The following is a 13915-nucleotide window of genomic DNA, read 5'->3' as shown; positions in this document are numbered from 1 at the left end:
GGGCAAACCCGGACTGACTGTAACCGCTGGGGAATTTTGTTTTTAAGAATATATTAACAATATTTGTTTCGCTCTAGTACTAATTTTTGTTAAAGTAGGTGTATGTTCGAAAAGTGGTGATTTACCGCAAATAGTAGTTCCTGTGTACACTTCAAGCGGAAGGATACTAGCCGTCTAGGACCTGAGTGACACGGCAGGCTCGAGGGAAGAGAGCGAGAAGTTTAGTTTTACTTCAGTGATTTTAGGAGCGGAAAAAAAGTTCTAAAACTCTCGATTTACATGGATTTATACGCCCGGAACAAGAATTCCAAGAGCAAACGAGTGATTTGAAGATATAAAAGAAAGATTTTTTAGGTTTTATGAGTCGGAATTTTAAAGGTAGTCTGAAGACCGAACGTTAGTTGAGGTGAAGCTCGCGCTGCGCTCGCGACGCTTATGAGGATTCTTAACCGAAAAATATGGGCCGATTTCCCGGTGTCTCCGCGCACAAAGTCGTTTTATTCGTCTTTTCTTGGATTCAGATCTCATATGGTAAGTTTATTTAAATTAAAACAAATGTTAATGTGTGGGAAAAGCGTGTGAGTTATTTAGTTTTGCCGGTGTTGATCGCGAGTGAGCATCTTCAGAGCGAACACCTACAGTTCAAGTCGACAGTTTACATGCACTCATATGGGACGTGTTATTTATAAGCAAATTTTGCTAATAAATAAATATAATTATGGTTATTCTTGCTATATAACATGATTTAAGTAAAAATATATACACATATACAATTTAGAGGCTTCATTTGGTAAAATAAACATACTATAATGTCATTTGTATTTGTTAGATCTGTGTGTCAATTGAATCCCCATTCTATTTATATGCTTTTTTTTTTGGTCTAATGTAATGATAGACATCACAAAGAGTTGGGCCACTTATCCATGTGAAGTTCTTTACTCCAGCCAGTTTCTGATTCCCACAGAGAGCGTAAACATGGACAGAGGAACACACTAGTCTCTATGTATTTCTCCACTGCTAGTTCTGGTGCCTTAACTTGGCATTTAAGCGATTTGTGCAACAAAATAAATATAATTATGGTTATTTTTGCTATATAACATGACTTAAGGAAAATATATATACAAATATACAACTTAGAGGCTTCATTTGGTGAAATAAACATACTAAAATATCATTTTGTATTGGTTAGATCTGTGTGTGTCATTTGAATCTCCAGTGTGTATGCTTTCTCGTCTAATGTAATGCTAGACATCACAAAGAGTTGGGCCACTTATCCATGTGTTGAGCCACTTCCCACCTCTTCTTTACTCCAGCCAGTATCTGATTCCCACAGAGAGCGTAAACATGGACAGAGGAACACACTAGTCTTTATGTATTTCTCCACTGCTAGTGCTGGTGCCTTGACTTGGCATTTGCAACTAAATAAAAAACAATTGTGGTTATTTTTGCTATATAACATGATTTAAGTACAAATATATACACATATACAACTTTAGAGGCTTCACTTGGTAAAATACACATACTATAATATAATTTTGTACTTAGATCTGTGTGTGTCAATTGAATCCACAGTCTATGTATATGCTTTTTGGTCTAATTTGGTCTAAAGTACGTATATGGTACACTGATCACCTAGGACAGTGAGTGGTAGCCTAGTGGGTAAAGCTTTGGACTATCAATCAAAAGGTTGAGAGTTTGTATCCCAGCTCTGCCACACAGTCACTGTTGGGCCCTTGAGCAACCCTTAACCTTCTCTCCTCCAGGGGCGCCGTTCAATGACTGACCCTGCGTTCTGACCCCCCAGCTTCCAAACAAGCTGAGAAATGCGACTGTACTGTACACCTGTATATGTATATACGACAAATAAAAGCATTCTGTTCTGTTCTCTTGTAATCCAGGAGCCTAAAAAACACGTCCAGCTTAAATCTTGAGCTACCGGAACACGGGTGATGCTGTCCATGGTCAAGCAAGCTTAGAGGTTAAAGAACCCCACTCACATGTTGTTGTTTTTTAACATCATGTGCTTTATATTTATGTGAACTAACTAGAACATTTGAATCTGACTCTCATTTACTCAAACACCCAATAAATTTAGAATATGAAAATAGATCTACCTAAGACATTTAAAATCTAAAGAAGTCCACTATATATTGAAATAGAATTAGCCAAGTAAGCAATAACCACACTTTACAAACGTCTTTAGGTTGTTATAAGGTTGTTAATGTGTGCTTGGGTGGCGCAGTGGTAAAGTGTGCTAGCCCACTTCAGCTGAGCTTAACCCTTTGATGCACAAGCTAAGCAAACCCCTTCTAATGCACAACATGGGTCACAAATGACCCATATTCATCCATTCAAGAATATTTTCATACGCACATTTGTCAGTTATTCATGTATTTGCTGTCTTAGCTAATAAAAGCTATCTATACTAGAATATGTAAACAGCTAGCAAGCAAATAGTATTGGACATATTCAAGATTCAAGAGTCGAATCTTTGGTTGTCTTTCAAAAGATCAGTAAATATGTTTTTGACTACAAACACTTACAAATGTCAGTAGTTCCTGTCAAATTCCATAGTAAATAAATAAGGGTCATTTTTGACCCATGTTGTGCATTAGGAGGGTAGTGATACAAAAATGATTTTTATTACAAAAGCAAACAATATAAAACTGAAATAAGGATTTGTGATGATCAAAAACAAGTTAATTGAAAAATTCATGGAAGCTTGAATGACGAAATTAATTTATTGCGAAGATGTAGAAAATAAAAACTCAGTTGGGTCACTTTTGACCCAGATTGTGCATCAAAGGGTTAAACATGAACAGAGGAACACTCTATTCTCTCTGTATTCCTCCACTGCTAGTGCGGTGGCTTGACCTGACAGTATGAGGGGCTCTTGCACCAGCAATGGAGTGATTTCCCAATTGGCTTTCCCAAACCAGTGAGTTTGAGTACTGGTGGTAGTGGGCTTGTTTACCACCAGCACCATGTAGTACACAGTGTATAAGGCTGGAATGCCACTTGACAGCAGATATTAAAAGTTAACACATTTATAGGGCAGTTGTAGCCTAGTGGTTAAGGTAACGGAATAGTAATCGAAAGGTTACTGGTTCAAGCCCCACCACTGCCAGGTTGCTGCTGTTGGGCCCTTGAGCAAGGCCCTTAACCCTCAATTGCTCAGACTGTGTACTGTCATAGTACTGTAAGTCGCTTTGGATAAAAGCGTCTGCTAAATGCCAAAAATGTAAATATTAAATTATTAATTAGTTCGCATGTTCTCCCCGTGTCTGTTTCCTCCGGGAGCTCCGGTTTCCTCCCACGGTCCAAAAACATGCGGTCAGGTTATTTGGAGACACCGATGGACTGGCGCCCCATCCAGGGTGTTACTGTGTGCCTTGCGCCCATTGTGAAGCCCTGATTGACCCTGATTGGTTGAGCGGTTAAGAAAGCGAGTGAGTGTATTTCACTGACACTTTACACACACAACTGGTCGTGTCTGATGACGATGTGTCGGATACGTTTCAACCCATGCTGTCTGGTTAATACACATAAGATATGTGGGAATCCAGTGCCGGTTGGTGTAAAGAAGCAGACAGGGACTGTACACATGTCCGAGGAAGCTTGTGCTAGTCTGCACCCCTGCTCATGTGTGTTGGGGCGTGGAAGGTGGCAGAGGAATCGTAATAGGGAATTGAGAATGACTACATCAGATGGAAAACCCTTATATTTAAGTCTCTATATTTCAATGTAATTTGACGTATGATTGAACTTTGTAAGAATTATTCAGACTTGATCACTGTGGGAAAAATGACACCTCTGCATTGTGACCGTAATTATTAATGTGACCTTAAAACTTAAATCTTTATGATCAGCATCAACCCACTAAAGTATTTCAAACTTGCATTGACCTTAAGCACTGCACTTAATGCCTTAGAGTCAAATCTAGGGCCAGGTAAATAGTTTTCCAAATAATGCAGCACAAAACATCTCAAACTGAGCCAATATAATGCTAAATAATACTAGATAGCGTGATGGATGTACTGTTTTTGCTTTGCGCGGTTTGTTTTGCTGGATTTACACACTTTCATGTGCATAATGGAGACTTTAGGAGTTAAATCTGATGTTATGTGTGAATAGATCTCGTGTGTGATCTTAGATTGCTGTTTCCACCCCCCTGCTGCCCCCCCCGGAGCATTACTGCATTCACTTTACCCCACATTTCAGTAGTATGGTTTTTATTAGGCGTGTCGCATGTGTTTCCCATGCATTCGCATTAGCTTTTACAGACGTAACCAAGGTAATGCAGCAGCGGCTGGAATGCTGCTGTTGCCGTTTCACATTCCTTTGCAGACACACACACACACACACACACACACACACACACACACACACACACACACACCCACCCTACCCATTATACCCTGCACACTTTGTTGCTCTTTGCTGCGCTGTATTGGATTTCCTCCCCAGAGGTAAATGTCAAAAGCGGCTCGCTGCCCCCGGATCTGTAGCTTTTCTTCGGCGGCACACGGCGGCGCTCGGTGTGGGCCGTCGCAGCTCGTGTTCGGAGTCACTCCTTTGTCCCGGCTGGGAAATGCAGATCTGCGGAGTGTGAAACGCGATTGCCCCCACCGCGTCAAACACAATCGGGTCACTGTGGAGTGGCCTACGTGGCCGAATATCTGAGATGGCACTTTTTAGCCCACTGGTGCATAATCGCCGCCCTGAGATCAGCTGTAGCAATAGCTGCTATTCGTGTCTCTCATTTTCAGGATAGCAATTTTATCAGGGGTGCAGTCAAGTTTGAGTTTTGTCTAACTGTAAGATAGATCAGTTTTGTTTAGGCATGTAAACCATGCAACTGTGCTGGACTCCAGACGGACTCAGCACTAATCTGAATGCATGAAGGTCTAAAAGACTGTTGCGGATTACTTTATGTGATAGTTCCCTTGGAAGAAATGACAGCAGTCGACACCAGTATCAGTTCACACAGTTTGTGTTGCTTCTCCAACACCCAAAGCAGAAGTAATTTGGTTGTTAAGAGCAATGTGTGTGAGGATTCTGGGTTAGGACACGTGTTCGAGTGTGTGAGGGCGGAAATGGCATTTGTTTTATTGTACTGTATTACACGGCACTTTCAGCAGAAGAAACAAAATGTCTATCTGTTTTTGGTGGAATAATAAACTTTATTTGAGGTGGCGTAAAAAGATATAGCGGCATATAGTAGGGATGCACCGATCCAACTTTTTCAGTTCCGATACCGATCCGATACATATATTCTGCATATCGACCGATACCCGATACCGATCCGATACCATTGTTGAATTAATAAAATGTATACTTTATTATGTGGGAAAGACTTAAGGCATCAGGATCGACTTAAACATTACTAAGTTTGCAAAACAAAATATAATTAACACAGATATAAATGTACTGAACTGCTATTTATTTGTCAATAAAATAATAAACAATATCCTCACTACTGAGGCATCTTAATATTTCAGTGTAATTTTCACTCAACGAGTGAGCATCCGACGTTGCCATGGTGACCAAATCAATCCCAGCATTCATTGTAGGTTGGGTGCGCTTCCCACAATAAACATAGCTTGACGGGGCGGAGAAACGAATGGAGTTATTATCAAACGTAAATAAAATATTACTGATTTTTAACTTGTATAAACTTGTACCGAGTGTTTTTATTTGCAAGTTCGAGCTTGTCAGGAAATATAACCGTTATCGGTACATGAAAGGAAAAGTTATATTGACGTTAGCGCTGTGCTACCTCAGTTCATTGTTTTTAATGGCAAGATGCTAAATGCTAAACCCGATGGAATCGCTATGTAGCGCGTTCGAATAACCTGATTTATGAGTTGATGACTTATTAGAATCCTCTCTACTGAGGCAGCCGCTTATGCAGGCAGTAAGGCAGCGAGGCAGCTCCTTAGGTTTTCTAACACACCCAGAATGTAGCTGCTGACAATGAGAAAAACAGTAGTAGCTTAAATAACTTTTTCAAACAAACTTATCTGTAAATATTAAGTGCAAACAGTAATTCAAAATAAAATATAGCAGCTAAACCTAAACATGTTGCCATCGAACTTGTTAGCATAGCAAGCAAGTGAAATACCTCCATGCAGCTGACTCTATGGCTCGCTCCATGTTGCTGTTTTTGTTTGTGTTATACGCCATACGTCAGCAGCGCGTCCTGTATGGGCTTAGCACGCGTCGCAAACGAACCAAAGTGAAAATATCGGACCCATGGATCGGCGTGATTATCCCATATCCGATCCATCTCATTTTGGTAATATCGGGACCGATATCCGATCTTGATATCGGATCGGTGCATCCCTAGCATATAGTGGGCAGGTTCATATGGAGATCCGTATAGCGTATGGAGAATCATGCACCAATCTCCATTATCCCCCGTCTTACTGTCCGGCAGCAGTTATTAGGAATCCTGTTCAGCACTCCCACCCGATAATGGTCCATATAGGCGCCCAGCCTGCTGGTAGCAGAGCTGAGATACGAGCTTGCAAGGGCGAGAGTTGTTTTTCTGGGTTGGTTTACGCCCCCTTAGTTCTGTTGAAGAAAAATCGTACTGCTTCAGCATATCAAGACATTCTGGACAGTTGTGTGCTTCTAACATGGTGGGAACAGTTTGGGGAAGGCCTTTTCTCTGTTCCAGCAGGACCGTGCCCCAGTGCACAAAGCAAGGTCTGTAAATGCGTGATTGGGTGAATTTGGTGCGAACTAGAACAGGGATTGCGAGCCAAGCCATCTCGTCCAACATGAATGGGCAAAAGTTCCTACAGACACAGTCCAAGATATGTAGAAAGCCTTTCCAGAAGAGGGGGATCAACTGCACGAGTGCATATGGATTTAGTATGAGATGTTTAGGTGTCCCTGTGTGTGTTAAATCTGCAGCTTAACTTTCATATTAAGAGGAGCCATGTTATAAAGCACGTGTCTTGTAGTCGGCATTTCCCGAATAAAAGGCTGTGGTTCCATTTCTTCAGGCGAGAAAGCTCCAAGGCTTGTGCTAAACGACTAAAGCGAGAGGAAGTGAGAGCCGTTTGGGCTTGTTAAAGCCGGGGATTAAGAAAGCATTAAATCTGCCCCGCTGAGCAGGTTAGCCAATTACCACAGAATTAAAAAAGTTTAGCATTCTTGCCTTGGAGTCGTGTGTGCAATTTCTAGCACCACAAAAACGTTTACAATGGGGATCTTGAATAGAGGAAGAGTCTGTCGGCCCCAGGATGAGGATCTTAAACAGAGGAAGGGTATCCAGGCCCCAGACGTCTGTTAAAACATTTGAAGTGTGTTGAGACCTGCTGTGTTTAGTGTAATCCTCACTGATTCCTCTTCTTTAGCCTAAACATCAAACCCGAGCAATAGATCAGTGTGAAAAGTTGTGGAACTACATTGTTCTCCTCATTCACACGGGCTTATCTGGCCTTTGGTTGCTTTGCTAAAATGTTTAAACCAAATATAACTACAGAATTTTAATTCTACTGTTTGATGGGATGTAATATACTGTTAGAATCTGATTTAAAGATGTGCCTGACAGCTTTACACATGTTGGAGGACGTGCTAGCCTGCAGACTTCTGACACTTTGCTTTCTGTATTCTTTCAGCACTCCTGCCAGCACATAATGTTGCCTTCCCTCCCTCAGACACAGCCAGTTGTTTTTCGATAAGCATCCGAGCAGACCTAATTAAGGTCTCTGCAGTGGTGGGCCGGCACGTTAGATCGCTGCTTCCCTTGAGCAACATAGGAATTTTTACTCTTAGGTTTATTGCCAAGTGTGTAAAATCTGCTGCAGGATACGTTAAAGCCTGTGTGAGATCGATTATTGCTAGAAACACCAAAATATACAACAAACTTTACATTAAAATTAACGAGCGACGTCTTAATTCCTTCCTGAAGCAAGTAAACATGCTTGTGCTCCCTTTACTAAATAGTCACCAAAATGATATAATGGAAAGGACTTTGAGGCAAAGTTTTTACTGCTGTATAATATGCTTTAGGGTATAATGCACAAGACTGATATCATTTGTAATTAGAGATGGGACGATCGATCGGCTACGAATCGGTATCGGCCGATTTTTAATCAAAATATGCTATCGGCATATCGGCAGTAGCCGATCCGATCGTGTGATATATAAAGATCATGTTAAGTTAACAGCTCAGTGGATCGATCCAGACTTTGAGCTACGAAGCACCAACCATCACATCACCATTCATCAACCATCGTACAGAAACCATCGTGGAAGCTCTTACGATGTAATTTTGCTGATTGTAATATTTACTTTAAAAAGATAATTCAACCCGGTCACATCTGAGTGGATTCTATCAGCACGTTATATAAACTCCTGGTTCACTTTGGTAAATCGTAAGCGGTTCTTACTTGTGATGTAGATGAGAACAGAAGACGTTACAGAGCCAATCAGGCAAAAGTTTATTCGTTACCAAATTCGTTAGTTCAGGATCATCTGCTGAACTTTTAGAAAACTTTTAGGATCAGAAAACTTTTAGCTGCTTAGACGGAACGAGTCTGAGTCGGTTACAGATCTGTGCTAATAACGGTGTAATGAAGCTTTTTAATGTAAGAGAGTCACACAGAATGTTGTGTAGTAGCTGGTGTTTATTTTAAATCACGACATTTAATTAATAACAGTAAACACGGAGAGATAACCGAGAAGAGAAACTTACGCTTCACATAAAACCGAATCAACTCATGAATCAATGAATCACTTATAGCGATACTGTGAACAAAGCGTCTCTTCTAAAGGCACAAACACACACACACACACACGCTGCTCTGGTTTATCTTTACTGTGAGGCTCTTTTTAAGTTTATTTACTGCTAACCCCCCCCGATCGGAATCGGCTATCGGCCGATGTCCCTGAAAGGAGATCGGAGATCGGAATCTGTGCCAAAAACCCCGATCGGTCCATCTCTTATTTGTAATAAACTTTTACATTATATATTCTTTTTATTTACAGTTGGGTTAACCAAGAAACAAAGTTTTTTGCACAGTAATGCCTTCTTTATTTGTTTATGTCACTTGCTAATACATCATAGTTTGTTCATGCCACCTTCTAATAGCTCATAGGTTTACTGATGTACCATTTAAAAGTAAAAATGCTTTTTAAATGCATGAAACGTACTAGATTACCAGCTGACTTTGTGTATTGTTGGTGTATATGGTTTAGGAGGAGGTGTGCAGTGATTACTCCTTAGTGGTAGCTCGGTGGTTTAAGGAACTTAACTAGGGATCTGAAGGTTGGGCCCCTGAGCAAGGCTCTTAACCTAAGTCACTTTGGATAAAAGCATCTGCTAATTTCTGTGAGTGGATATGATCAGGCTGCTTTTTGTAACAGCCTCTGTACATACACTGATCTCTACTTACCATATAGAAGCACTTTGTAGTTCTACAATTACTGACTGTAGTCCATCTCTTTCTCTACATGCTTTGTTACCCCCCATTCATGCTGTTCCTCAATAGGGACCACCACAGTGCAGGTATTATTTAGGTGGTGGATGATTCTCAGCACTGCAGTGACACTGACATGGTGGTGGTGTGTTAGTGTGTGTTGTGCCGGTATGAGTGGGTCAGACACAGCAGCGCTGCTGGAGTTTCTAAACACCGTGTCCACTCACTGTCCACTCTATTAGACGCTCCTACCTAGTCGGTCCACCTTGTAGATGTAAAGTCAGAGACGATCGCTCATCTATTGCTGCTGTTTGAGTCGGTCATCTTCTAGACCTTCATCGGCGGTCACAGGACGCCGCCCACGGGGCGCTGTCGGCTGGATGTTTTTGGTCGGTGGACTATTCTCAGTCCAGCAGTGACAGTGAGGTGTTTAAAACACAACACACACTAACACACCACCATTATGTCAGTGTCACTGCAGTGCTGAGAATCATCCACCACCTAAATAATACCTGCTCTGTGGGGGTCCTGACCATTGAAGAACAGGGTGAAAGGGGGTAACAAAGCATGCAGAGAAACAGATGTACTACAGTCAGTCATTGTAGAACTACAAAGTGCTTCTATATGGTAAGTGGAGCTGATAACATGGACAGTGAGTGTAGAAACAAGGAGGTGGTTTTAATGTTATGGCTGATCAGTGTGTGTATGTAAGTGTGTGGTTAATATTTATGTTATCTGTATCATGACTACTGTTCAGTGAAAGTACGCTGAGGACTGATCCTGCATCCAATAACTTCATGGGATTGACTTTAGCCAATTAGTGAAGCTTTCTTCCTAACGACACACGCGGCCTGTCGTAAACAGATCACGCTCTGAGCTCCGGCGCGTGCTGCGCGTCGTGTCTGTGGTCAGTGTGTGATTAAGGGTCGTATCAGGTTAAAGAATGTCAGAAGGGAACAGGGTCAGGGCTTTCATGTGCTGTATTTTCCTAATGTAATGGTGTACTAGAGGAAGGCGGCTGTAGAGTAGAGCTACTTCAGGAAATAGAGTGACTTCCTGTTCCAGCACGAACAACTTCCTCTTTCCTGTTCGGCATGGACTCGGGCCATATCCCCTTTTTTTACTCCGCTTGTGTGATTGCTTACAGCTTTTTCTCTCAGTGGCCTTTACTGCTGCCATTAGGCCACATGTATTGAGCCACAGCTCGAGAAGGCGAGACGGGTCCTTTGCCATCTAAGTATAGATATTAAAATCTAGAATCTAAATAAAATTGACATTTATAAACACTGTTTTTGTGTGGATGAAGGATATTTAACAAGTGACCTCGATTTGAACAGGGCAGCGGCGAGAATGTTTACTCGCGTGTGAGCCGAGCCGTCTCTTGAGGGAATTGCACTGGGATTACACGGTGGTTTCAGGCTGACGGCACGAACTGCAGCTGTGTTCCAACTGGGATCTGTGTGTGTGTGTGTGTGTGCGTGTGTTTTTACAAGCTTTAATGCTGCTAGTTTGTATCAAACTTTTAGTCTTTTAACCCAATTTAGTCATATCCACTTGCAAACCCCTCTTCGACACGTGGGCTGCCCCCGACCGCTCCTTCGTATCGTATACAGAGAGCCACACACGATCGACCGCCCCTTGTGCAGGCGCCTCGACCGGCCGCAATGATAGCGCAGACGAGACTCGTGAGCCAGTAATCAGCAGGATGACGGTTCAAACCCCACCACCAGTCATAATCGTAAATCGTTTTGGATAAAAATTGTCTTCTAAACCAGTGTTGCCACCGGTTGGCTGGGCGCCATCTAGCGGGCATAATTGGCCGTGCCTGCAGGGAGGGACGACCGGACTATATCTTTAAACGCTGCGTAAGGACCCTGATTGGCGGATAGAGGCGCCTGTGCAGAGCGCATGGGTGGAAAAGGGGTTCCAGAGGAGGCGTGAGCAGCGGTATACCCACCTCGACTTCAAAACAATCGACAGACACTAAATTGGGAGAAAACTGGGAGAAAAACACATCAAATATAATAATAATAATAATAAAAAAATTGTCTTTTAAATGCTGCAAATGTAAATGTAACATTTTACACTTTACTCTGCATGCATTGGACAACTGAAATACAGTCAGGATTTAATTATTCAATCATTACTGGAGCAAAATGGTTTCCTGATGTCAGGTTTCTGCCTGAGTGAAGTTTGCAAGGGTGTAGATTTACACATTATTAGGGACAACAAGTGCTGAATGATTGCCCCACCTTCAAACACACACACACACACACACACACACACACACACACACAGACAATGTGGACACTCCCTACAATTATTACATTCTGATGTTTGAAGTGATGATTGAGTTAAATCATAGAACTACATGAAAACAGAATCTGTTTATGATTGTATTTACTAAAATGTAATTGTGCAGATTGTAGATATTATATATATATATATTGAATAACCCTTATAATGAAATAAGGCATGGTGGTGGTGTGTTAGTGTGTGTTGTGCTGGTATGAGTGGATCAGACACAGCAGCGCTGCTGGAGTTTTTAAACACCTCACGGTCACTGCTGGACTGAGAATCGTCCACCAACCAAAAATATCCATCCAACAGCGCCCCGTGACCACTGATGAAGGTCTAGAAGATGACCGACTCGAACAGCAGCAATAGACGAGCGATCGACTCCGACTTTACATCTACGAGGTGGACCGACTAGGTAGGAGCGTCTAATAGAGTGGACAGTGAGTGGACACGGTGTTTAAAAACTCCAGCAGCGCTGCCGTGTCTGATCCACTCGTACCGGCACAACACACACTAACACACCACCACCATGTCAGTGTCACTGCAGCGCTGAGAATCATCCACCACCTAAATAATACCTGCTCCGTGGGTGAAAAGCAGGTTAAAATAGTATGTAGAGAAACAGATGGACTACAGTCAGTAATTGTAGAACTACAGAGTGCTTCTATGTGGTAAGTGGAGCTGATAACATGGACAGTGAGTGTAGAAACAAGGAGGTGATCGGTGATGTATATATGACAAATAAAGGCATTCTGTTCTATTTGAGTATTATCTTGTATTATCATGTTAAGTTCTCCCTTTATTAACTAGTGAACAACCAGTAGAACCAGTAGACGTTTAAGACAGCCTACCCTGAAGATCAGTAGGACCAAGTAGTGTAAGCCAGATGCCGTATAGGACATACAGAGCTGATGCACTGCCCCCTAATAAGGGGGTGGGGTGGGGGGGGGGGGGGGTACCACCACACTGTGAAACTTGCCAAACTCCCCTTACAGTCAAATGCTCACTTACTAGCAACATGTACAGCGTATCAACACAAGGCACCGACTTCCTGTAGCACCGTTTATAAAGGACATTTTACTCAAATCAGAGCTGAACCACTCAAACTCTCAATAATAACAGGACTAAAAGCATGCATCGGAACAACCCCCTCCCCCAAACCCCCATGACCGAATCTGTACCCATCCAACAAAATAGAGCCAGTTAAACCTGCCTAGTGAAATACAACTGTTTTCTTTCTCATGGTTTTCCATGAACAGATGTTTTTTAGTAATCCTGCACACCATGCACCCAAAAACTAGTGCCAGTACACATTATAAACACCTCCTCTCCTCTCCAGCAAGTGCTGGACCCTGTTCTGTAATGTGTAGTGATTTGTGGAGACATGTGCTTTCCGCCTTTCACATCTGGTCTCATCACAACTCGACCTGAATTAAAAAAAATTCCACATAATGAAGTGAGTGCGGAGAGAAAGAGCTGGGAACAACATCTGGAAGTAATGATTGAGGTGGACAATCATGTAGGAATGCAAGTAAATACCTAAAGTATCTGCCAGAAGGACAACTGAGAATATAAAGAACCTACCAATGTGTAACCTACTTACCATATAGAAGCACTTTGTACTTCTACAATTACTGACTGTAGTCCATCTGTTTCTCTGCATGCTCAGCACTGCAGTGACACTGACATGGTGGTGGTGTGTTAGTGTGTGTTGTGCTGGTATGAGTGGATCAGACACAGCAGCGCTGCTGGAGTTTTTAAACACCTCACTGTCCCTGCTGGACCGAGAATCATCCACCGACCAAAAATATCCAGCCGACAGCGCCCCGTGGGCGGCGTCCTGTGACCACTGATGAAGGTCTAGAAGATGACCGACTCAAACAGCAGCAATAGATGAGCGATCGTGTCTGACTTTACATCTACAAGGTGGACCGACTAGGTAGGAGCGTCTAATAGAGTGGACAGTGAGTGGACACGGTGTTTAAAAACACCACCACCATGTCAGTGTCACTGCAGTGCTGAGAATCATCCACCACCTAAATAATACCTGCTCTGTGGGGGTCCTGACCATTGAAGAACAGCATGAAAGGGGGTAACAAAGCATGTAGAGAAACAGATGGACTACAGTCAGTAATTGTAGAACTACAAAGTGCTTCTATATGGTAAGTGGAGCTGATAAAATG

At 42.3% G+C, this 13915-nt stretch overlaps 1 protein-coding gene across 1 annotated transcript in view; it reads left to right on the top strand.

Annotated features, from left to right (window-relative positions):
• Positions 1-230: 230 nt before the first annotated feature.
• The window catches only part of notch2 (notch receptor 2), a 124704-nt gene continuing 111019 nt past the window's right edge, over positions 231-13915 (top strand). The window contains exon 1 of the mRNA XM_062998819.1: positions 231-531. Coding sequence (XP_062854889.1) covers positions 459-531 — 73 coding nt within the window. The 5' untranslated portion in view covers positions 231-458. The remainder of the gene's footprint in view (positions 532-13915) is intronic.

This window comes from Trichomycterus rosablanca, chromosome 7 (genome assembly GCF_030014385.1).
Source record: "Trichomycterus rosablanca isolate fTriRos1 chromosome 7, fTriRos1.hap1, whole genome shotgun sequence".
Taxonomy (NCBI): Eukaryota; Metazoa; Chordata; class Actinopteri; order Siluriformes; family Trichomycteridae; genus Trichomycterus; species Trichomycterus rosablanca.
Note: the sequence above shows the minus strand (reverse complement) of the source record. Positions and strands in the feature narration are given on the sequence as shown.